This window comes from Dreissena polymorpha, chromosome 2 (assembly GCF_020536995.1).
Source record: "Dreissena polymorpha isolate Duluth1 chromosome 2, UMN_Dpol_1.0, whole genome shotgun sequence".
NCBI classification, from domain to species: Eukaryota; Metazoa; Mollusca; class Bivalvia; order Myida; family Dreissenidae; genus Dreissena; species Dreissena polymorpha.
In genome coordinates this window covers 70644007-70670077 of record NC_068356.1, presented here as the reverse complement: position 1 = coordinate 70670077, position 26071 = coordinate 70644007, and the positions used below count along the sequence as shown (strand labels likewise).

General features: G+C 37.1%; 1 protein-coding gene across 3 annotated transcripts in view; it reads right to left on the bottom strand.

Moving 5' to 3' along the window:
* Window positions 1–26071, bottom strand: part of LOC127867522 (tRNA dimethylallyltransferase-like) — a 45033-nt gene that overhangs the window by 11692 nt on the left and 7270 nt on the right. For all 3 annotated transcript variants that reach the window (XM_052408719.1, XM_052408720.1, XM_052408721.1), the window contains exons 4-9: window positions 13853–14100; window positions 11366–11524; window positions 7937–8079; window positions 1856–1967; window positions 1533–1651; window positions 89–166 (exon numbers count right to left, since the gene is read on the bottom strand). In XM_052408719.1, coding sequence (XP_052264679.1) covers window positions 89–166; window positions 1533–1651; window positions 1856–1967; window positions 7937–8079; window positions 11366–11524; window positions 13853–14100 — 859 coding nt within the window. The remainder of the gene's footprint in view (window positions 1–88; window positions 167–1532; window positions 1652–1855; window positions 1968–7936; window positions 8080–11365; window positions 11525–13852; window positions 14101–26071) is intronic.

The window sequence follows — 26071 nt, the reverse complement described above, 5'->3', positions numbered from 1 at the left end:
CACTCAAATTTTTTTACCTGTACATGTCTACGTGAAATCTTACATGCAGTTACAGATATATATCTTAATAGATATATGTCATATTTACTGTTCAGAAGTCTTCTTTCAATCCATCGTTTTTGAACTCTAGCATATTTCCGGGTCACCTGTTTTAACTTCTCAACAGCTAAAAAAAACAAAAAGGCAATAAGGTATGAACTAGTTTAAACTGGTTAATACATTCACACCACTGCAAACATTAAAATAAATGTTAGCTATGACTAAAGAATAAATCCCATTGAAAGATATTAATCATAAAAAAATTATTATCATCATTTTATTATTCGTACTTCTCTACACCAAACTTAACACAAAACATCATTTATTATGAATAACACCAAACCAATATTACTTTGTTTCATTGAATGTACAGTCTACTCTCGTTATCTCGACATCGGATATCTCAATTTTCTCGATATGTCGAGGTTAGCTCAATGTCCCAACTTTTTTCCTTCTTTATCTATATTAATAAATATTGCATATCTTGATTTTCGTTATATCGAATAATTCGATATCTCGATATAAAAATTTGTCCAGAGTCCTGATTTTACATGTATTTACTGTGGTTTATCTAGATGTGCGAATAACTGTCCCAGTGTCGGCAAAGGTGAGAATTTTTTTCTCTGATACTTCACCGTACCGCTTGCCCGGCTGCTCCCGATACTGTGCGGTAGATAATTGATCCGTTAATTGCATCAATGACCACATGTGTGTAATTTCGTTAGCCATTAACACTTGAGCAAGACCTGTCACTTTGACTGTCACTTTAACTGCAAATGACTGCAATTAATACACACCCTGCCTAAAGGCCGCAATGCTTATTGTTTTTATAAACAACATTCCAAAATGCATTGAGCTATATTTTTGCGAATATAAACCGTCTCAAATTTGCAGAATGTTGTTCTATTCTTGAACTCCAGCAGTCATTATCATGGCTAACGTGAAAATCTAATCGATTGAACTTTGCATTCAAACTACAAAATGTACATGTACAGTTCAGTATTCCGGAACGTGATTTAAGCACGATCTTACAGATGGAAAACCCTCGTCTTGATTGGACGTCGATTGCATCAAAACTTTAAATAGCAATATTACCAGATGTTTACTCGACAGTTTAGAGAAATGATAACCACATGTGTTCATGCAGTTCTGTAACACTGAAAACCCATTTTAAGCACTTCAATAGCAAATTTAATCGTGCCTCGTAAAAACGCGTATATCAGGTAAAAGATAGGGTAGTAGAGAGTATTATGCCACACGGTGACGGCTTTAGTTAGACCACTTAGCAGGTATTTAGATGTTAAAAACAAGGTACATTTTTGTCTAATTTTTTCTTTGAAAACGCCTAATCGGATATCTCGAACTCTCGTTATCTCAATATTTTTTCCTGTTCCCGCCAACTTCGAGATAACAAGAGTAAACAAAATAAAAGGCCTATTAGCTTCCTAATTGTCGGTTTTCACAAGTTCCCCCATCACACTTGCTGCATGTACCTGCTCTGAAGGCTGCCTGTCCCTTTTCCGTCTGTCTGCTGTCAGCATCCATCAGAAGGAAGTCATGGAACTCCTTGAAGCCAATACTCTGGAATATACCGCGAGTGTAGTCTGCAGCCCTTAAAAATATGTACAGTTCTAGACTATGAAATATTGTGTAACTTGCAACGTTAAAAAATTACATTAACTATACAAGAATATGATGTACAACATGACAAATTCATAAACTTTCAGAACAGTGACACAGACAATATCTGTCCATGGCTAAAACTGGTACACGGTCATGACACATAAATGTCCAAGCCACAGTTTGCGACACATACCTATTATTCTTGAGCCTTTCCTCATTGTACTGCCTGTGGAAGTCAAGGAGTTCATTGACGAGTCCCTGCTCGAGCATCTTGTCCACCCGGGCATCCAGCCGCCGGTCCAGCACTGAAACAGAAACTTGCAACATCTATCACAAGTTTAATACATTCAGTCCTTCTTTTCAAACAGATTGACTTACAGAGTAACAAACAGACACATGGACTGACAGAGGGACCAACACACAGATGGCCTGAAAAAGTTACTAACAGACAGATGGGCTTACAGAGGGACTAACAGACAGATGGACTGACACAGGGAATAACAGACAGATGGACTAACACAGGGAATAACAGACAGATGGACTGACACACACAATAACAAACAGATGGACTGACACAGGGAATAACAGACAGATGGACTGACACACACAATAACAGACAGATGGACTGACAGAGGGACTAACAGACAGTTGGACTGGCAGAGGGACTTACGCGGTACAGATAGATGGCCTGAAAAAGTTACTAACAGACATATGGACTGACACAGGGAATAACAGACATATGGACTGACACAGGGAATAACAGACATATGGACTGACACAATGAATAACAGACAAATGAACTGACACAGAAAATAACAGACAGATGGACAGTCAGAGGGACTAAATGACAGATGGACTGACACAGGGTCTAATAAAGGGACAAACAGACATGTGGACTGACAGAGGGATTAACAGATGGAGTGATAAAGGGACTAACCATCAGATGGACTTACAGAGGGACTAACTGTCAGATGGACTGACCATGGGATTAACAGACAGAGGTACTGACAATGGGGCTAAGGGACAGATGAACTGTAAGAGTGAATAACTGAAAGATGGACAGACAGATGGACTAACAGACAGATAAACTGACAGAGGGACTTACAAGACAGATGAACTGACAGAGCAATTAACAAATAGATGTACAGACAGAGACATTAACAGACAGACGAACTGACATAGCCGTTCACAGAAAGAAGGGTAGACTGACCGAGGTGTTAACAGATACATTGACTGTCAGATGGTTTTAGTGATGGACTGACAGAGGGACTTACAGACAGAGCAACTGACAGAAGGAATATTGATTGTTTAGTATGTTAACTGTTTGATCTGTTGCGTCCCTATTTAAAACATTAAAGTAACCCTTGATTTCAAGATTAACTGGTATGTATATTTAACAATAAATACCACTTATGTCCAAGTGAATAAACAAGAGGGCCATGGTGGCCCTGTGTCGCTCACCTGAGTGGATGAACAGTAAGCAAGGGTTGTTAACGTTGTTTGGTGAAAAGAAAGGGTTTGTTGTTTTGGCAGATATATACATATATGCGTTATAAGTAGTTTTGTGTGTGAGTATTTATGTTTTTTAAAATAGGCATTTGTTACCTGTTGCAACAAAGCTATATTTTGGATAAAAGTAATACGAGGACAGTAATTTAACTAAAAATGGCGCAGCACAGGCTGACGCGTATCCCCACGCCGCATTGGTAATGGGGCCATGCATAGTTAAGATTTACCGTATTGTCATAAGAGAAGTTCAGTATCAATTAGAAGTGAATCAGTGTAGAAATGAAAAAGTTATAGTAAAAGGCAATTTTGGGTTGGTGTGGTCTATGTTGGCGGGGCGCCTAAGGGTTGGTAATGGGGCCATGCATAGTTGAGATTGTCTGTATTGTCATAAGAGAAGTTCATTATCAATTTGAAGTGAATCGGTGTAGAGATGAAGAAATTATAGTAAAAGGCAATTTTTGGTGGGTGTGGTTTATGTTGGCCCTAGGGTTGGTAATGGGGCCATGCATAATTGAGACTGACCATATTGTCGTAAGAGATGTTCAGTATCAATTTGAAGTAAATAGGTGTAGAAATGAAGAAGTTAATGTAAAATATCATAAAACAAGAGTGCCAAACTGTCACAAGATACGCCCGTTCGAAGGTTTTGGACACCATGCTCAATGCTTGAAAGTGTCCTCAAGACCTAGTTATTGACCCGGCATGACCCATATTTGAACTTGACCTAGATATCACTTAGATGTAACATTTGACTAAATTTGGTGAAGATCAGATGAAAACTACTTCAATTAAAGAGCGGACAACATGCTTAATGCTTGAAATGCACTATGTGACCTCGTTTTTGACCCGGCATGACCCATGTTCGAACTTGACCTACATATCATCTAGACACAACTTCTGACCAAATTAGGTGAAGATCAGATGAAAACTACTTCAATTAGAGAGCGGACACCATGCTAAATGCTTGAAATGCACTAAGTAACCTCGTGACCTAGTTTTTGACCCGGCATGACCCATATTTGAACTTGACCTACATATCATCTAGACACAACTTCTGACCAAATTTGGTGAAGATCGGATGAATACAATTTGAATTAGAGTCCGGACAAAGTGGCGCCGTTGAAAATGCACTAATTGACCCTATGACCTAGTTTTTGACCCGGCATGACCCATATTCGAACTTGGCCTATATATCAACTAGATGCAACTGCTGACCAAGTTTGGTGAAGATCGGATGAATACAATTTGAAATAGAGTCCGGACAAAGTGGCCCCTTTGAAAATGCACTTATTGACCCTATGACCTAGTTTTTGACCCGGCATGACCCATATTCGAACTTGGCCTAGATATCAACTAGATACAACTGCTGACCAAGTTTGGTGAAGATCGGATGAATACAATTTGAAATAGAGTCCGGACAAAGTGGCCCCTTTGAAAATGCACTTATTGACCCTATGACCTAGTTTTTGACCCGGCATGACCCATATTCGAACTTGGCCTAGATATCAACTAGATGCAACTGCTGACCAAGTTTGGTGAAGATCGGATGAATACAATTTGAATTAGAGTCCGGACAAAGTGATGCCTTCCGCCCGCCGCCCGCCGCCCCGCCCGCCCGCCCGCCCGCCGCCAAGGGGTTTCACATAATACGTCCCGTATTTTATACGGGCGTATAAAAATGAGTGAAAATCTCTGACCGGGCCCCACCCCAACCCCCATAACTTTTGACCCAGGGGTCAGATCAAAATTCCAAATAGTGCAGGGTCCCACATATGCTCATAGCTACCATGTGTGTAAGTTTCAAGGCTCTAGTGCTTACAGTGTAGGAGGAGATAGTGGCCAGGACGGACTGTAATAGACTTGTCGGGATGGCGAGTCGTGTTTCCGTGTATGGATTATAAATAATAAACGTAAGACTATAAGGTTGATGATAATGTTACTATATTTCTTCTTGTTCGATCACCAGGCAAAACAACTATAACGTCCACATATAAATATACATAAGGTTCATCCTTTCTTTTAGTTGTGTTATGGTTACGATTTGTTTCTTATTTTAAGTTTGAGTTGACTATTATATTTTATTAGAGGATCTTATTTTTACTAGATGTTGTCGATTCAGAGTTGGAAATTTAAATGAATCCGCCTTGTGACGCTCGCCTTTTTATAGACAGTATCAGCCAATCGGGTTGCATGTTACAAAATTCGGACCAACGAAAACAATTGTTACAAAGTAACATTGGCGTTCTAAAATAAATATTTCAGAGAAAATTCAGCTTCTGATGCAAAACTACAATTAATTACAATTTATAATGTGGCGTTCACTTGATATTTAGAAAGAACAATATTTAATGAATAAAATGGCACCACATATGGTTTTAATAGACAAAAATATGATATCAAACGCCGGTTTTCAAAATAGACAATGACAGCTTCCAAACAAGATGGCGGATGCGAATGATGTTTGAAAAGTAAGTTGACATGAGAACTGCTAAAAATTGCATTACATACCGTTACATTAATAATCTCATTTAGCCATTAGGCTATAAGAAAAACATATTAACTATATAAAGGGTGACCTTTTTCAGATTCATACTTATTTTAAGCATAAGCACTCTGCAAAATAACAACACATCAATAAATAATTAAATACAGTTTCAACAGTTCCCCAGTAAATTACTGGTGAATAAAATCACATTTTAACTATTATATTGCATAGGCTATGTTAGCCTAACATTGATACTTGGGCAATGGCCAAGTAAACATACAATAAATTATTTGAGTCAAAATAATATTGCATTTGCAATAAAAACATAGCCTATAATCATTCATTTAACAACTACTAAGTAAAAATACATTATGAGATATATATTAGAAAATATTAGAAGTTAAGAGTTATGGCTACAAAAAGATCTGTAACTTGTTACAGGACGAACGGAGAACAGAGATAACCACAATATCCCCACTTTTTTTCAGAAAAGCGTGGGGATAATAATGGGCATAAGCAAAAGAAAATGGAAGTACATTTTTTCCACAAATTGTTGTCCAGTTTTGAAATCATGAGATAAGCATGATAGCATCTTTGGATATTATAGGGGATGACTAGATACAACTTGTTTTTTCAAGAAAAGCTTTAGGTACTGAAAACATCTGTATTTTTTCTATAGATCGAGTGTTTATGAAATAGTTTTGCATAATTAAATACAATATGTTAAATTGTTGTCATTTACAAAGTCGGTTGTAAAAAAGTAAACGAGTATGCAAATAATGTACTAAAAATTCAATATTGATCTTCTTTTAAGGTACAAAACATCACTTGATCTTTCCCATAGTTACAATCATAAATGTGACTTATAGAGTGTTAACAAGGTTTCAATAAAGCCAGATAAGCAAAACTGCCCCGCCCCCTGGCAGCCATATTTTTCAACAGACTGGAACCATTTTCAAACTCAGACTAGCTATCATAAGAACAAAGTTATGACCAAGTTTCATAGATTGGACTATAAATGTGACTCCTAGAGTGTTAACAAGGTTTTATAATAGCCATATAAGAACAAGAGCACCGCATTACAGGTGCCACGCTCGGCTGCGAAAGCTTGTCAGAATTTTTTATTTATTTTTTATTTTATTATTTTAGAGGTCACAGTGACCTTGACCTTTGACCTAGTGACCCAAAAATGGGTGTGGCGTGTAGAACTCATCAAGGTGCATCTACATATGAAGTTTCAAAGTTGTAGGTGGAAGGACTTTGATTTTAGAACAAAACCTTTACAAACATTGAGATATCATTAAAACAGATGTTCTGACTAAGTTTCATCAAGATTGAACTAAAAATAAGACTTCTAGAGTGTTTTAACAAGGTTTGACTATAGCCATTTAAGGAAAACGGCCCCGCCCCCTGGCAGCCATGTTTTTCAAGGAACCGGAACCATTTTAGAACTCAGCTGAGATATTATTGGGACAAATGTTCTGACAAAGTTTCATGAAGACAATAAATGTGATTTCTAGAGTGTTAACAATGTTTTTCTTTAGTTTGACCTAGTGACCGATTTTTTGACGTTAAGTGACCCAGTTTCGCAACTCCACCAAGATATCATTGGGACACATTTTCTGACTAAGTTTCATGAAGATTAGTTAATACATGTGGCCTCTAGAGTGTAAACAACGCAAAATGTTGACGATGGACGATGCACAACGGACAAAAGGTGATCACAAAAGCTCACCATGAGCACCCAAAAATATTACATGCTGTCATCATTGTGGCTTTTATTATGAATGTCACATTGGCTTAGGTTATTTTATGTTTACTGACATCTAATATGTGGTGAAATAGTTTAGTTTTTTGTAAAGACTAGGTCAAATTAAGTTTGAAACAAGAGATGTGTTTGTCAGAAACACAATGCCCCCTTCTGTGCCGCTTTGAAACCATATATTTGATGTTTGACCTTGAACGATGACCTTGACCTTGATCTTTCACCACTCAAAATGTGCAGCTCCATGAGATACACATGCATGTCAAATATCAAGTTGCTATCTGATGTGACATAGAAGTTATGAGCATTTTTCGAAACCTAAACGTGAAACCTTAACGCAAAGTGTGACGGAAAGACGGACAGTCCGATCACTATATGCCCTCCTTCGGGGGTATAAAAAATGCTCACAACCAAAGAAGCAATTTGGTTTAGACAGGGATTCAGCTTGGACAGATTTCACTGTATATAACATATTTCCCCAAGAGGTGTGTGCCATTCCACGCTAGAGCACCTACCGTCTTGATCACATTTTATCCAGAGCAGGCAGGTGTCCCGGTACCTGAGCGACCCTCCCATGGCATTGTCAGCCAGGCCGCTGTGCTGATGTCTGTACACCTCACTCATCTGTATCCCGTAGCGATCATACACCTCCAGCGCTCTACAACACACAGTAGCGATCATACACTTCCAGCACTATACAACACACAGTAGCGATCATACACCTCCAGCGCTCTACAGCACACAAGTATCCTGTAGTGATCATACACCTCCGTGTTCCACAACACACAAGTATCCTGTAGTGATCATTCACCTCCAGCGCTCTACAAGACACAAGTATCCTGTAGTGATCATACACCTTCAGCGCTCTACAAAACACAAGTATCCTGTAGTGATCATACACCTTCAGCGCTCTACAACACACAAGTATCCTGTAGTGATCATACACCTTCAGCGCTCTACAACACACAAGTATCCTGTAGTGATCATACACCTCCAGTGTTCCACAACACACAAGTATCCTGTAGTGATCATAAACCTCCAGCGCTCTACAACACACAAGTATCCTGTAGTGACCATACACCTCCAGTGTTCCACAACACACAAGTATCCTGTAGTGACCATACACCTCCAGCGCTCTACAAGACACAAGTATCCTGTAGTGATCATACACCTTCAGCGCTCTACAACACACAACCAACCACATCAAATACTATCCTGTAGCGATCATACACCTCCAGCGCTCTACAACACACAAGCAACAACATCAAATACTATCCTGTAGTGATCATACACCTCCAGCGCTCTACAACACACAAGCAACCACATCAAACACTATCCTGTAGCGATCATACACCTCCAGCGCTCTACAACACACAAGCAACCACATCAAATACTATCCTGTAGCGATCATACACCTCCAGCGCTCTACAACACAAAAGCAACCACATCAAATACAATCCTGTAGTGATCATACACCTCCAGCGCTCTACAACACACAAGCAACCACATCAAATACTATCCTGTAGCAATCATACACCTCCAGCGCTCTACAATACACAAGCAACCACATCAAATACCATTCTGTAGTGATCATACACCTCCAGCACTCTACAACACACAAGCAACCACATCAAATACTATCCTGTAGCGATCATACACCTCCAGCGCTCTACAATACACAAGCAACCACATCAAATACTATCCTGTAGCGATCATACACCTCCAGCGCTCTACAACACACAAGCAACCACATCATATACTATCCTGAAGGGATCATACACCTCCAGCGCTCTACAACACACAAGCAACAACATCAAATACTATCCTGTAGCAATCATACACCTCCAGCTCTCTACAACACACAAGCATCCACATCAAATACCATCCTGTAGTAATCATACACCTCCAGCGCTCTACAACACACAGGCAACCACATCAAATATTATCCTGTAGCGATCATACACCTCAAGCGCTCTACAACACAGAAGCAACCACATCAAATGCTATCCTGTAGAGATCATACACCTCCAGCGCTCTACAACACACAATGTAGCCATCATACACATCCAGCGCTCTACAACACACAATGTAGCTATCATACTCCTCCAGCGCTCTACAACACACAATGTAGCAAACATACACCTCCAGCGCTCTACAACACACAATGTAGCCATCATACACCTCCAGCGCTCTACAACACATAATGTAGCCATCATACACCTCCAGCGCTCTACAACACACAATGTAGCCATCATACACCTCCAGCGCTCTACAACACACAATGTAGCCATCATACACCTCCAGCGCTCTACAACACACAACCAACCACATCAAATACTATCCACAGTTAAAGCATGTTTGTATAAAAAAATAACATTCAGGCAAAACATTTTAATAAAATCTTCTATTAAAAATTTCTGTGCTAGTCAGAAAGATAGAAAAAATAGCAGTTTGTATACTATAAGGGTGGTAACTCAAATAAATAAGAATGAAAATTAACATTTCATTTGTGTACCTGAGTTACCTCCCTTATACCATCCATTAACACTCCTTTTGTAATTAATAAAGTACCAGCTTCATTTGAAATGCACATACCAAATAAAGGTCATTAAAATATAAATAGCTTTTTTAGGTCGCCATGGCCTATTGTATATGGTGTCTGCCCAACGACCGGGAGGTCACGGGTTTGATCCCCACAGGAAACGTTCCTTTGACCTCTCCTAAAGACACCAAGTACTGATTCTAATACCAGGAATCAAACTTGAGAGCTTGTCAATAAGCCTAAGGCTTTTGATGTAATTGAGCTTAAACGATAGATTACCAAGCAATATGTTCCCCTACCGGTGAAATTCAACCATTGTCAGTAATTTTTTTATTTATCTTTTATTTGTTGCCATAGCAACCAGAATTCTTGATGAAGGGACAAAATGAATTGACGTGCATAATCTCTATATTGCCATCAAGTTTCATGAAAAAATATGAAGAACTTTTAAAGTTATCACAGGATCCAGAAAAGTGTGACCGACTGATAGACAGACAGACTGACTCACAGAGCGCAAACCATAGGTCCCCTCCAGTTTCACCAGTAGGGGACAATAATTAGGTTTAAACTAAATAGCTTAAAAATGCTGACTTAATAGTGCTTTGAAGTCATCTATATTTTAAATGACCATTTCAAGTTTATGTAATAAGATAATTGTATTACATTTATAATGTCATGCACTTTTAGCTATAAAAGATTACAGTCATATTTAGTAGCAATTCACATAGCAGTCAACAAAGATCAATTAATATCTGTTGTTTTAAAGTTTGCAACTTTGAAGAAAATGACTACCACAAAGTGGTCACAGCATGCATCAGTTTAAAATCATATTTTAATTCAATTTCAACGAGTATTTCATATCTAAAGAAAGAGTGACACATTTAACAGGAAGATAACCACACATTAAACTGGTAGATAACCACACATTAAACTGGTAGATAACCACACATTAAACAGGTAGATAACCACACATTAATCTGGTAGATAACCACACATTAAACAGGTAGATAACCACACATTAAACATATAGATAACCACACATTAAACAGGTAGATAACCACACATTAAACAGGTAGCTATCCACACATTAAACAGGTAGATAACCACACATTAAAAAGGTAGATAACCACACATTAAACTGGTAGATAACCACACATTATACTGGTAGATAACCACACATTAAACTGGTAGATAACCACACACTAAACAGGTAGATAACCACACATTAAACAGGTAGATAACCACACATAAAACTGGTAGATAACCACACATAAAACTGGTAGATAACCACACATAAAACTGGTAGATAACCACACATTAAACTTGTAGATAACCACACATTAAACTGGTAGATAACCACACATTAAACTGGTAGATAACCACCAGCCCTCAAAGTTTGAACCTGATGATTTTTCTCTTGTCCTTTGGGTGCAGCCTGTCCGCCATTTTTGGGTCGACCTGAGAGAGACGGGCATGAAGATCGACACTTGACTGCATCTCATACTTTTCACGGTCTTTCACAGTAAACGCCCTCTCAGTCAATCTCTCCTCATCTGAACAACTAAAACAAAACATCAAGTATGACTACACTTAAAATAAAAATATAACAATCAAATGTGTTAAACAATTATTCACAACTTGAAATGAACCTGTAAGACACAGATGCATCATGCCGCCACCCCCCGCCCATGCATCATTGGCTGTAATGTACCACAGTTTGCATACATTCTGTTATTTGTCCCCATGCATCATTGGCTGTAATGTACCTATTACCACAGTCTGCATACATTCTGTTATTTGCCCCCATGCATCATTGGCTGTAATGTACCACAATAAGCATACATTCTGTTATTTGCCCCCATGCATCATTTGCTGTAATGTACCACGGTTAGCATTTGCCCCATGCATCATTGGCTTATATGTACCACAGTTTGCATACATTCTGTTATTTGCCCCCATGCATCATTGGCTGTAATGTACCACAGTATGCATACATTCTATTATTTGCCCCCATGCATCATTGGATGTAATGTACCACAGTCTGCATACATTCTGTTATTTGCCCCCATGCATCATTGGCTGTAATGTACCTATTACCACAGTCTGCATACATTCTGTTATTTGCCCCCATGCATCATTGGCTGTAATGTACCACAGTAAGCATACATTCTATTACTTGCCCCCATGCATCATTGGCTGTAATGTACCACGGTTAGCATACATTTTGTTATTTGCCCCATGCATCATTGGCTGTAATGTACCACAGTTTGCATACATTCTGTTATTTGCCCCCATGCATCATTGGCTGTAATGTACAACAGTTTGCATACATTCTATTATTTGCACCCATGCATCAGTGGCTGTAATGTACCAGAGTCTTCATACATTCTGTTATTTGCCCTCATGCAGCATTGGCTGTAGTGTACCACAGTTTGCATACATTTTGTTATTTACACCCATGCATCAGTGGCTGTAATGTACCACAGTCTGCATACATTCTGTTATTTGCCCTCATGCAGCATTGGCTGTAGTGTACCACAGTTTGCATACATGCTGTTATTTTCCCTCATGCAGCATTGGCTGTAGTGTACCACAGTTTGCAAACATTATATTATTTGCCCTCATGCAGCATTGGCTGTAGTGTACCACAGTTTGCATACATTTTGTTATTTGCCCTCATGCAGCATTGGCTGTAGTGTACCACAGTTTGCATACATGCTGTTATTTGCCATCATGCAGCATTGGCTGTAGTGTACCACAGTTTGCATACATTCTATTATTTGCCCTCATGCAGCATTGGCTGTAGTGTACCACAGTCTGCATACATTCTGTTATTTGCCCTCATGCAGCATTGGCTGTAGTGTACCACGGTTTGCATACATTCTGTTATTTGCCCCCATGCATCATTGGCTGTAATGTACCCCAGTCTGCATACATTCTGTTATTTGCCCCCATGCATCATTGGCTTTAATGTACCACAGTCTGCATACGTACTGTTATTTGCCCCCATGCATCATTGGCTGTAATGTACCTATTACCACAGTCTGCATACATTCTGTTATTTGTCCCCATGCATCATTGGCTGTAATGTACCACAGTAAGCATACATTCTATTACTTGCCCCCATGCATCATTGGCTGTAATGTACCACGGTTAGCATACATTTTGTTATTTGCCCCATGCATCATTGGCTGTAATGTACCACAGTTAGCATACATTCTGTTATTTGGCGCACACACACACATTATTTTTGAAAGGAGAATATTCTTGAGATCTATTTCAGAACAGACTTTGAGTAAAACATTCAGCTTGGGCTATTCCTGTAGACATTCCTTGTTGACAGACATTAGATGGCGGAAGGTCATGCTTTTTCTTTCTCCTAGTGCAAAAAAGGTGAAGGTGATTGAAGATGATTATATGGCCACCAAAAGTACTAGTTTTATGATGATCTAATGTAAACTATTGGATTAATAGAGCACACAAGCTGAAGTTGGCTACGTTTTTTAATTCAATTTTAATTTAATTAAGAAATGCTTAATGCCATCTTGCTAGGACTGCACAGGCTAATCTGGGACGACACTTTACGCACATGAATTATGCCCAGTTTTCTCAGAACAAGACACAAATGCAAGGAAAGCTGAACTTGAAAGCAATTGAAAACAGGAAAAATAGGGATTAATGCATGTGAGTGTTTCATCCCATTTTATCATATCCGAGACAATACTTTCCCCCTAAATTGGATTTTCATTTAGATCTTTTTTTTTAAAGTTTAGAAGGGCTGTTTTTGACCATGGTTTGGTTGAAGACTATGAACCTAAATATTCATCAGATAAATAAAGGTGATCCGTTAATAGATAACTTAAATCAAGTAACTTCATGCTGCTGTCACCTTTCAGTGGTTGACTCCTCATCTTGACTTTCCATAGATCTTACATCTCCGTAGCAACCAGGGTCAAGGTCATCACCAACAACTGACCCATCATGAGGTAACCATTCTGACTGGGGTGCAGGCTTTACTTTTGCCTGATCTTCAACTATCTGTGATTGCTCTTGCTGTTGTTGCTTCTGCTCTTGTTGCTGCTTATTGCCTTCATATTCTGATTCAGGTCTCTGTAGTGATGCAAGTTTCTGAATATCCTGGCAAAAATATTGAAACAATCAATATATAACAAAAGCACAAACAGTAAAGTTACTATTAAAAAGCATATAACTTAATAAGCATTTAAGAAAAATTATACTGTATTGCAAAATGTTGTACTGAAGAAAATAAAATATGAAAGTGGTACTATTGGAGTTTATATCTAATCATAAAGTAGAAGTCTTCTATTTAGCATTAACTCAGAACATTTACATCTTTGATTTCATAAGTCTTATTTTATTCAGTACATCTGTAAGGAAAGAAATTAAACACATATTGCTATAAGTATTGCAACATTAATTCTGAGTGTTTAAGTAAAAACAGGGAATTGTAATGCATTTGAGGAATTCAGTTTATCACCTAAACGAAAAAATCACACATACAATTATATATCGCTCCATTGATGCAAAAAGGTGCCATGTGCCTTCTAATTTCAATGTCACATGGTACTTTTTTGCACCAAGGAGGCGATATATTTCAATCACTCCTTATGCCACTTAAACAATGCCTGCTAAAGTGTATACAGTAGAAAACTGACAAATTACTCTAGAACACTTTTCATATTTCATCCTTTGGAAAAAACAGGTTTTGATGCATGTGGGTAGTGTTGTCCCAGAATGCATGTGGGTAGTGTTGTCCCAGAATGCAAGTGGGTAGTGTTGTCCCAGAATGCATGTGGGTAGTGTTGTCCCAGAATGCATGTGGGGAGTGTTGTCCCAGAATGCATGTGGGGAGTGTTGTCCCAGAATGCATGTGGGTAGTGTTGTCCCAGAATGCAAGTGGGTAGTGTTGTCCCAGAATGCATGTGGGTAGTGTTGTCCCAGAATGCATGTGGGGAGTGTTGTCCCAGAATGCATGTGGGGAGTGTTGTCCCAGAATGCATGTGGGGAGTGTTGTCCCAGAATGCATGTGGGTAGTGTTGTCCCAGAATGCATGTGGGGAGTGTTGTCCCAGAATGCATGTGGGGAGTGTTGTCCCAGAATGCATGTGGGTAGTGTTGTCCCAGAATGCATGTGGGGAGTGTTGTCCCAGAATGCATGTGGGTAGTGTTGTCCCAGAATGCATGTGGGGAGTGTTGTCCCAGAATGCATGTGGGTAGTGTTGTCCCAGAATGCATGTGGGTAGTGTTGTCCCAGAATGCATGTGGGGAGTGTTGTCCAAAATAGGAAGATACTTCCATTTGACCAGAAATACCTTAACCCTTTGCATGCTGGGAAATTTGTCCTCTGCTAAAATGTCGTCTGCTGAATTTGTAAAATAAGCATTTCCTTCATTTTTTTTCAAAGCATACTATCAGAATAGCAAACAGTTTGGATCCAGATGAGACGCCACGTTCTGTGGCGTCTCATCTGGATCCAAACTGTTTGCAAAGGCCTTTAAAATTCGGTTCCCGCACTGAAAGGGTTAAAAGCGCAAAAGGTTGTCTTTGAAAAACCTATGCAGATTGCAATGGGCTAACCTGGGAGATGAGCACATTAAGCCCCTTTTTCCCAGAAGTTTGCTCATTTGTTTGTTCTAAGAATGAGGCAATTATCATCAAAGAATGACAAAGATATTACTACAACAGGGAGAAAACCAAGAAGATTTGAAAGGATAGGAACAAATGTGAGAGGAGATCTCATTTTCAATCTGATATCCTTACTTCCTGTTGGTGTAATTAACTGACTGTCCAGTGCACAAGCATTTTAATGTATGCAGATTAAAGGAACCTTGTACAATGTGCAAACATTATTCACAATAGTGATCAAGTACAATAAGAAATCTTTTTTGGAAAGATGTCCTAAAACTGTTAAAATAATACATGATACAACTGACATTTTTAACCATCCATTTTCTATCATCAAGCATCTTTTTAACTTCTGGTATAAGGCGTGGCAACAATACATTGAGGATCTTTTCAATGATGATGTTACATTTAATTAAACAAATAGAAAATATAATCCGAAAATTGTTTTTCGTTCATATAAAGGTGTATAAAAAAGACTACATTTTCAGAAATTCAAAACACAAAACTGACAATTTTTTTTTTTAATGAAAAGACCTTTTAAACTACATTTTAAGTAATTGTAAGCCGTAAATCGAGGGAAAAACGTATGTATGACATCCTTTAAAGAACTGTAATGGAAATGCAAACATTCATAATTTCAATGGATTCAAATTAGAATAATTCCCCGCATAATTGAACAATTAAATATTTTTTTATAAATGAAAAACTCATAATCCACTACATTTTCCCCTTGCAACCATTAACAAGGAGAACATAAAAAACTATAATTCTAGGAATACCCAACCTGAAAGTTACTTTTTAATAGCGGTAATCTGCTTATGTCCCAATGCAGAATAATTGTCAGGAATAGGAAGTTAATCTGAAAAGTTATTTGCAATGTTATGCAAATCTGCAAAGTTCCTCAATGTAAAGCAGTTCCGCAATATGCAAATCCACCAGACTACAATTATTATTGCAAAAGTAAATTTCAAATTGTGTAACATTTATTAAGGAATTACCTAAATTATCCAAAGTTTCCAACTTTACATGCTACTGATGTTATAACCCTTCACCTCTGTGAAAGAAAACATCCTATGCTCAATATTATACATGTTTTAAATGTAAATTATCAAAAGATTGATGTAGACAATACTAGACATATAGTTTAGTATATATGGATTGGAATTAAAAACAAAGGAAAACAATCAAATTCGTTGAATTGATATCCCACCCTGAATAAATTTTATAAATTGGTGGGCGCAGAAACTAAAAGGAAATGTTGTTTGAAGAGTTGTGCCTTTTCTCATGTGTTTGTTATTGTGATGGGTTTGCAGCAAACAATAAAATACAGAAAATATCTTTGTTATGAATAAATTAACCTTGAAAAATGAAGGTAGCATCTGTTTCATGAATCGATTAACATTAACATCTATACACTCATAACATTTTATGTTAAACTATTGTATAGTATCTGAGATATTGCCCTGAAAAGTTACATCATTCAAAATCAACAAAGGGCAATAACTCTTATTTAAGAAAGTGTAGGGTTTATAATGGTTCTTTGCTCATGGCACTTCTCCCAATTAATATCTATTCATCCATCAAGTTTCTTTGAAATTTTATACAGTTTCAGAGATAAAGCCCTGAAAAGTTTGTGACATACTGAGGGGAAAGACAATGCCATAACTACATCCCTCCTACTTCAGTGGGGAATAAATTAAGTATCAACTCAAAACCACTCACCTATAGTTGACACATATAACCAGATACCTGATTTTGTCTTTGACCCATACCAATAAAATAACAGGTTGGTCTAGCAGGTCACCCTTTACCTCCCTTGTGACTATTAAAATACCAACAGGCAACAAGGTGTTGGCAGAATTATGTAACAGAAGTGAAATCAATTTCCTTTATGGCCCCATTTATTAGCATCAAGGCTTGGCAGATCAGATTGTTAACTTGAATAGGGGCCATAAATCTTGTCATGTTGGGAGCATGGGGTCTCTTGTTTGCAATAAAGCAAGCATCCCAGACTGTTGCATGACCTTGTAAAGCTGATCCCAGGGCATGACCTTTGGTTGGGGTAGGAGGGAGCAGGTCAAAGTGAGGGAGTGATTATTCTGAGCCCTTTACACTCTAGGAATTCACTTCAACTATTATGACTTCATTAAATTAAGGTCATATTTCTTGGCGCTGCTGAATAACAAAATGAATTATTTACCATCTTTCCCCATTTAAATTAAATGTTCTTTTACTATCTGAAGAATCATCAACACTCAATAAATCAAAACAATGAAAACATAACACACAGAAAATAAAAATGCAATTAAATACACATTCATAGGACAATAATCAGTGTTATGTTCATTTTCAGAGGAAGTATTGCTATTATGAGAATGATCTTACAATTGACATTACTACATAATTTACGCAGTAAACAGGTTATTTATTTTTAAGTTTTTCTTTTTTCATATTATAGGTAATTGAATAATTTTTCCCACTGTTTAAACATCCAGTGAAAGATACAACATTAAGTATACCTATATTCAGTAACAAACTGATTATTTCCAATGAAAAACAATGATTTAACGAGAAAATGAAGTAATCGGACTGTTCCAAATGTAGCCATATACAGTCTAATTAACTGAATGATGAATGCCCACATCAGCCAACAACGAAATAATACAGGAGCTTATTACGGGTACACTACCTAACATCAAAACCAAGGCAAAGACTACAGTTAAGTCAAAGCACTCAGTATATTTTTCTTGAGCATTTGACAAAAGATCTCATTTACACCTTATGTTAAATGAATCAACATACTTTCTGCAGATCTAACAGCCCATTATTCCATTAAGAAACAATACATCTCTTGGACATTACCCATTGTACCAACCCATGTGTGGGAGACATGTCCTGTGTATTGTATGTTGAGACTGATTGATAGTATGTACCTGTTCCCCGACCAGACTTGTTCCTCTATACAAGAGAATGTACCTGTTCCCCGACCAGACTTGTTCCTCTATACAAGAGAATGTACCTGTTCCCTGACTAGACTTGTTACTCTATACAAGAGTATGTACCTGTTCCCTGAACAGACTTGTTACTCAATTCAACTAAAGGAGATTATTTTTCATATGTACTCTATCAGAACCTTGTAGTATGGCCCTCATACAATCTGTAACAGGGTACAGACTCATACTTAGGGGATGGAAGCTGGGATAGTGGTAAATATATCTCTGAAAATAAACTATCAAAAACTGATAGGATTGGCAAAAAGTATAGGAGGCTGTGAATGAGCTCACTTTATCACGTTACATTTCTTTGACAGTCTTTAGATTACTGCCTTCAGGCATACTGCAGTAAGAAGCACATACAAAAATCAAATATGACAAAGTATACGTTTGACAGAAATAACCTGGTCAGTCTAGGAAAGGGGGAAAATTTTTTTGTTATGTCCCGAAATGTTCCGGAATATGGATCAGAAGGCTAAACCTCAGGAAACCAGGTCCCTCAGGAAACCAGGTCCCTCAGGAAACCAGGTCCCGGATTCCCATCTCCATGTCATGCACTTCCTGAGCAAAGAAGAGGTAATGTCATACCAGTAGGAGAACAAGGACGCTAAGTAACGTGTGATTAACCCATTTATGCCTAGCGTCTAGAAAAACTGCCTTGGCAAACAGCGTAGACCCAGATGAGACGCCACATCATGCAGCGTCTCATCTGGGTCTACCGTGTTTGCTTAAAGGAATTTCTGTAAGAAATATTCTAAATTATAAAATATAGAAATAAATATACCAGACATCCCTAATTTTGGAAATAAATTGATCCAATTTAGAAGGATGGGAGAGTCCACTAGGCATAAATGGGTTAAAAGATAGGTCAAAGGTGATAGTGAAATGCCAGTATATACTACTGCAGATTTATGTCACACACAGTACTGGCTGCACCAAGATACTGTCATCTTTCAACATGATAAAACATACATTCATGGTAATATAAAAACTAATTAATCATGTCATGTCTTGTACAAGCAGATCTTTCAGTGTGCATCACTTTGAAGTTCCTTTAAGGCCCATGTCCGCAAACAAGGCCATATTACTTGTTTCCACTGCTGTGATCATTGGATTGATACAAACAGCTGTTTCCAGTCTAATAACATGACAACCCAATGTAAAGATCATTTGAAATACTTCATTTTACTTTATGAACACATTTACATGGTGTCCCCTGTTGAACTGTCATAGGTTAAAGAAAGAGTTCGAGGTGGGAGGGAATTGTAACTGCTGATATCAAAATTTGGCCTTTTAAGTTACCACATGTTGTTTTAAAGGGGTTTGCTGCTCATAACTCACTTAATATCTTGTTGTAATGTTTAAGAGCAATAATTTAGAATATTAAGAGGTTGCAAAATAATTTTTTACATATGGCAAACAAATCTAAATAATGACTTTTCACACATTAAAACAAATAACTTCCCCTATTAAGCAAAGCATGTCATTTATGTCATTAAGGAGTGGGCTGTATTTGTTCTGGCAATGTGGAGATGATTATACAATCCCCTTGTTCAGCCTCCCACAGCCTTGCATGACAGCCCTGATTGCTACAGCACATGCCACATGGCCCTGGTTGTGGCCCCATCGCATTCCATGTTGTTAAATCACATGAAATTCATTCATGAAAACTGACTCAGAAAGTTCTCTCACACTTTGCCAGTGAACTGTATAGTCTGCTTGGATCTCTATCTCTGAATTTTCCCAGGCACTACAACGATCCATTAAACTTTCAAATGTAACTTGATATGCATTGCTAATTTTTCAAGATGATTCACTTTCCCTGAAATAAAGAGTCAAGAAAATGATACACCCTGAGTGCAGTATGAAAAGTTACAGGAGTAAAAGTTGTGGGGAACAACACTTAGTAAGAACCACAACAAATATGTTTGAAGCACTTTTTTAAGTGCATTACCGGTAAGTACCATGAATTGTAATTGCCAAAGCCAGCAATTGCACCTAAGTATTTCTCATAATCCACATCAGCATACAGAAAGTGATCTGGAATTTGCGATTTTCAACAAAGTTTGTTCTTTAGTTGGTTTAAACATATTTATTTCGGAATGCATATACATGAATAATATACACATTGGATTGACCTGGAAGCTAAGCTAAGCTTATTGTAAGTGGTTGTTCTTTAGTTGATGCTGTATGTATCAATAAAATCACAAAATCATTAAGAATCTACCCTTTTTCAGAAGAAACCACTATAACAATGTGCATGACCTTTTATCAAAGAATACTTAAGAAATAGTGTGAAAACAAATGTACGGTGACAACCATGTGATTTACTGTTACATCCCAGTGACCTTTATCTTGGACATGGTGACTTCAAAATCCTAAGTAAATTGATCAGAAGGAAGCACTTAAATGTTTTACCAAAAGTCAAAGATAGCCTGGGGAAGCACACTTTCTGTGATACAACCCCTTGTGGCATTGACTTGTTGACCTCTAAACCAATAGGCGTCTTGTCTTATCTCTCAAGTAACCATCATTACAATGTGCGTGGATGGTTGTAGGTCAAAGCCTTCTCTAGATATCATCAGGAAATGAAAAGTCTGTCTATTCACCTTTAAACCAACTTTCCAAGTGACAGACCTACCTACCCACTTACATGTGAAAAGCAATATACCCACAGCATCTTCGAAGGGGGCAAAATAAAACAAGAGATGTTTGTAAATATTACATGCCTCCTATATACACCAATGTTGTAATTGTGATCTTGACCTTTGATCTCTAGATTTCATAATCATTTCATATCATCCTTCGTCAAGACTAAACTTCATACTAATTTAAATTATCCTAAGAATGTCCTTGATATTGTACAGAAACCTTTGGTATGTTACAAGCACATGTCACCTTGTTCTTTGACTTGTTGACTTCAACATTAATAGGAATCTTTCTGTCTTCCCAATTATTCAAAATGGCAATTTATATGATATGATGGATAAAATCGTTCTCTAGATAAAAAGCAGGTACCTATTTCTTTTACAAACCCCTGTTTCCTTTTACCTGTTACTTAAAAGGTTTCTTCATTTCATACCAAGTAATCAGATCATTGCAAGATCATAGGTCAAAGGGTTCGCCAGATATTGCACACACAAAAATCATTTACAAGCCAATGTGACCTTGACTTTTTACCTACACATCAATAGACATCATCCCTTTCTCCCAAGTAACCAGCATAAAATGTTGATGATTGTAGTTCAGTGTTCTCTAGATATCTTGGATGAACCAATTTGATGACAAAAATCATGTGACCTTTACCTTGACCCTGTGACCTCAAAATAGATGGGTATCTTTCTTTCCTCACAAGTAATCATCACTAGACTTGCATGGTTTTAGGTCAATCATTATGTAGATATGGTGTCGAAATGAATAATTTAAAGACCAACCGACTGACCTACCAACTGACTGACATGTGCAAAGCAATATACAACCAAGTCTGTGAAAGGGCATCAAAGGTCCAAACCAGAGGCTCACAGGCAGCAATGTTTTAAAAAATACTTTGAAGTGCTAGATGGTACAAAGATTTTTTGTTCAACATTATTTCAAAATCAGACTTTTTTTTAAATACAATGTTGATGATGCCCAAGACAAATAGTGACTGCCCAAAACAGCCTACCATTGAGTACTACATGGTGAAGGGTGGAAGGAAAGTGTTGTTGGCCTTTTGCTTCTTTTTCTATTTTGTTTGAAGTCAAATGGTAACAAAAAATCAGGAGACTGTTAATGCAGAAACAGCATGTCAATTACAACATCCTGATCCAAACAATTGTAGTGCTGTAGAGGGCAAACATTGCACATTTCCTGTTAAGAAAAGGAACCAATCTATAGTTTCCCTAATAGTTTCAAGTACTGTTGTAACCCCCTTTCTTTTTTCTTACTCAACAATATCATATTATATAAACACCATTCATTATCAATTGTCACAGTATAAAGAGCATGGGCTTTTCCTTTCTAAAAGATTTGAAAACAGTTGTCATGAAGATGCAGATAGGACCTGTAAATAAACTTTTGATCTACACACACACTTCCTAAAAGATTGGAGTGTCTCTTTATATTAAGAGAATCTCTCAGAACTGTGGTCAACCAAATTGTCAACAACAAAAAACAGTTCCAGATCCCGTTAAATGGAAAATTTAATTTTTATACTATACAACATTTTGCAAGAAAAGTTTCCTAAAACAAATGATAATTGCCATAATGAGAATTACAACTGTCATAGGCAACATGCAATTAAAATGTTACATATTGTTGAAAGGTTTACCTGTCTTTAATTAAGAGTTAGCTGCACAAAATATTATTATTTCACAAAATTGGTTGTATATCAGAACAGTTTTTAATCTAGTGTTTGTTGTTTTTTTTGGTTCAAAATCAGGGCCCCATTCACAATTATTTTTTTATTTTTTTCCCAAATTGGACCTTAAAATTCCCAAATTAAGTTAAAAAATAAATTAAATTATAATATTTTTTTATTAGATCTCAACATTTAGTTCATCTCCCATCCAGCTCTTCAATTTTCCCCTTAGTAAATTTATTATGGAAAACACTGTTATTCTCGATTTTGAAGCATTTGTAAGCCAAACAACAACAATACTAATTTGCCAATTTTGGTCAAAACACCATGATTTTTCCCTTTGGGACCCGGCCCCATTCCCAAAATGGTGAAAAAAACGCTGGACCATTAAAGTGTTAATAACTAAGTGTTTATCATGCACTGCACTGTAATTTGCCAAACAAACAATAACAATTATGGTTACAAGTACTGCATGGATTACATAAAGCCAAAATGATCTGATAACAAGCAGACGTCACAAAATGACATCAGTATTCAGATCCTGTGTAAGAGACAAAGCACTGTTGAGATAACATCCATAGCTGATTTAAGTGACAAATAATAGTGTATTGTGACAACACTTTTTTTGGTTTCATGGCTAATTGTGTTCAAGTGCTTTGTGACAATTTTATTTAATAACTCCCAAGTGTCTCAATGGGATGAGTGAAGATTTTATTGGTTAATCCCAATAACCAATAGCAAAAAGGCTTGAAAAGCACAATGAATACGATATGCTTACTAGCAAAAAAAGTGTCGTTGTCCCTTACATACTAACATTAGACCCTAGTAGGTCTGGCAAACTGGAAACTATAATGTTTGAAAGATTGCAGTCTAGAAAGCAGTATTTAAGATAGCAGCTGAAATAATATTAATAAGAAATTTTTCAGATTTGTGCCAAATAAATGTTCCCAATATTGCATGTTGTTAGGTATATGGAATCTCACAGAATTTATCAAAATAATGCTTTTATTAAATACTATTCAATTGAAATACCAGTTCATAGGTATTAACACTGATGTCCAATCCATAGATAAGAATGTGAATGCATCAATGGCCCATGATTAACTGCCATGCAGATTACATAATGCTCATATTTTCCATTTTATATTACATTCTTTGACACATTCTGTTCTTTTTTTTAAATAAAACAAAACGCTGGTATCAGATATGAAACCAAAAAGCTACACCTGCACCTAACATAAAATTAAATGCATCTGTGTTTTTCTTTGCAAGTTAACATAATCTTATCCAGCTTTCACTTTCAGTTATCTATTGTGACACTTATGCATTCTCTCTGGAACAATACAAAGCCCATTATCTCTGACATCATTCATTCCAGAAAATTCATGATCTTACAAGCAGAGAAAGTGCCAGAAATGTATGATGGTTATAGGTTGTCTTTTTTCTCCTTGAAAGAATGTTTCTGCCTCCATGTGCATTATGTAGTATGTTGCATGATAAATCATTGGAAAACAATGCTAGGGAGAAAATGCCATAGTAACAGACTCATTTCTGGGAGCTGTATAACTAGGTAACACAGAATCTAATTTACATCACAGACATGCTGTAAGCTGTAAAACACTCAAAATATATTTGCATCATGCACAAAAAGTTGTCATCTTGTGTTGTCCGTCGATCATTGCTGTTCAATCAATAAATGAATTGTATTAAGAGGACCGAAATATGTAATAAAGAAGTACTACTGAAGAGAGACAAATAACCATGTCATTTTATTGCTCTACCTTAACAGACTTTACATCAGGTTATCTGACCACACGCTCATGCAAAACCCTTATTAAGCAAGACAGATTCTACATTTATGAACATGTGAAATAACATGTGATATAACATGTGAAAAAATGGCAAACTTCATAATTAACACTTCAGGCTTAAGTTCTCAGGACACAAAGAAAAGCACTTTGTTTTGGTCACACAACATCATTTAAAAACATACATGTACATATGAAATACATATCAAAATCATGTGAACAATATAATTAGATGACATCAATCTGAAATTCAAGCTTCAATTTGAAGTTTTGACTACACAAGACTTTAAAACTGTGAAACCAAAATCAATAGCCGAACCCTAATTTTCATAGAATTTCGTGGGTAAGCTATAACACAAAATACCATGATCAATTAACATTTGCATATTTATGTCACAGACACTCGTGTCCCAACCACTAACCACTATATATTTTACAGCGGACAATAAGTCCATAATGCAAAATAAACTGTTCACAGTCAAAATTCCCTTTTATACAATCAACCACACATAATTGTCATTCAACTGTAAAAGTTTGTGCAAGATCCTCCCAGAAGCTATGGGCAGAAGCTATGGAAGAGTTCCAAACACAAGCTTCCCGAGACCATATGAGTCATGTTCTGACAAAACTGGGCATAATGCATATGCATAAAGTGTAGTCCCAGATTAGCCTGTGCGGACTACAGTGACGACACTTTCCGCCTAAACTTGATTTTTGGTAAGGAGGGACTTCCTTGAAACTAAAACTACCATAAAAGCTGAAAGTGTCGTCCCTGATTAGCCTGTGCGGACTGCACAGGCTAATCTGGGACTACACTTTACGCACATGCATTTTGCCCAATTTTCACAAAACAAGACACATATATTCTTATTCTACCAAAACTTATGTTGCAGCCAAAATTTCTTTGTAAACCATCATCTACACATTCAGGATTTTCAACTGTGAAAGTTTGAGTGAAATCTAAATACCAGTTAAAAGATGAGCTTAACCCTTTACCACTTAGAAACATATTTTGACGCATTTGTAGTCCCTTAGAAAGTTTAATTCAATTAAAGACCTTTCTTACGAGATTCAAGTTTTAATGGTTTCATTTCCAAACCTTAGATAATGATGAGCAGCAAACAGAATAAAACCTTAACAGACTGCGAGTTACTTGCATGCTGTTCTGGTTTTATGCTGTTTGCACATCACCATTTGTACTTTGCCTCTGAGTGGGAAAAGGGTTAACCCTTTGCATGCTGGGAAATTTGTCTTCTACTAAAATGTCGTCTGCTGAATGTCTAAAATTAACATTTTCTTCAATTTTTTTTCAAAAAATACTAT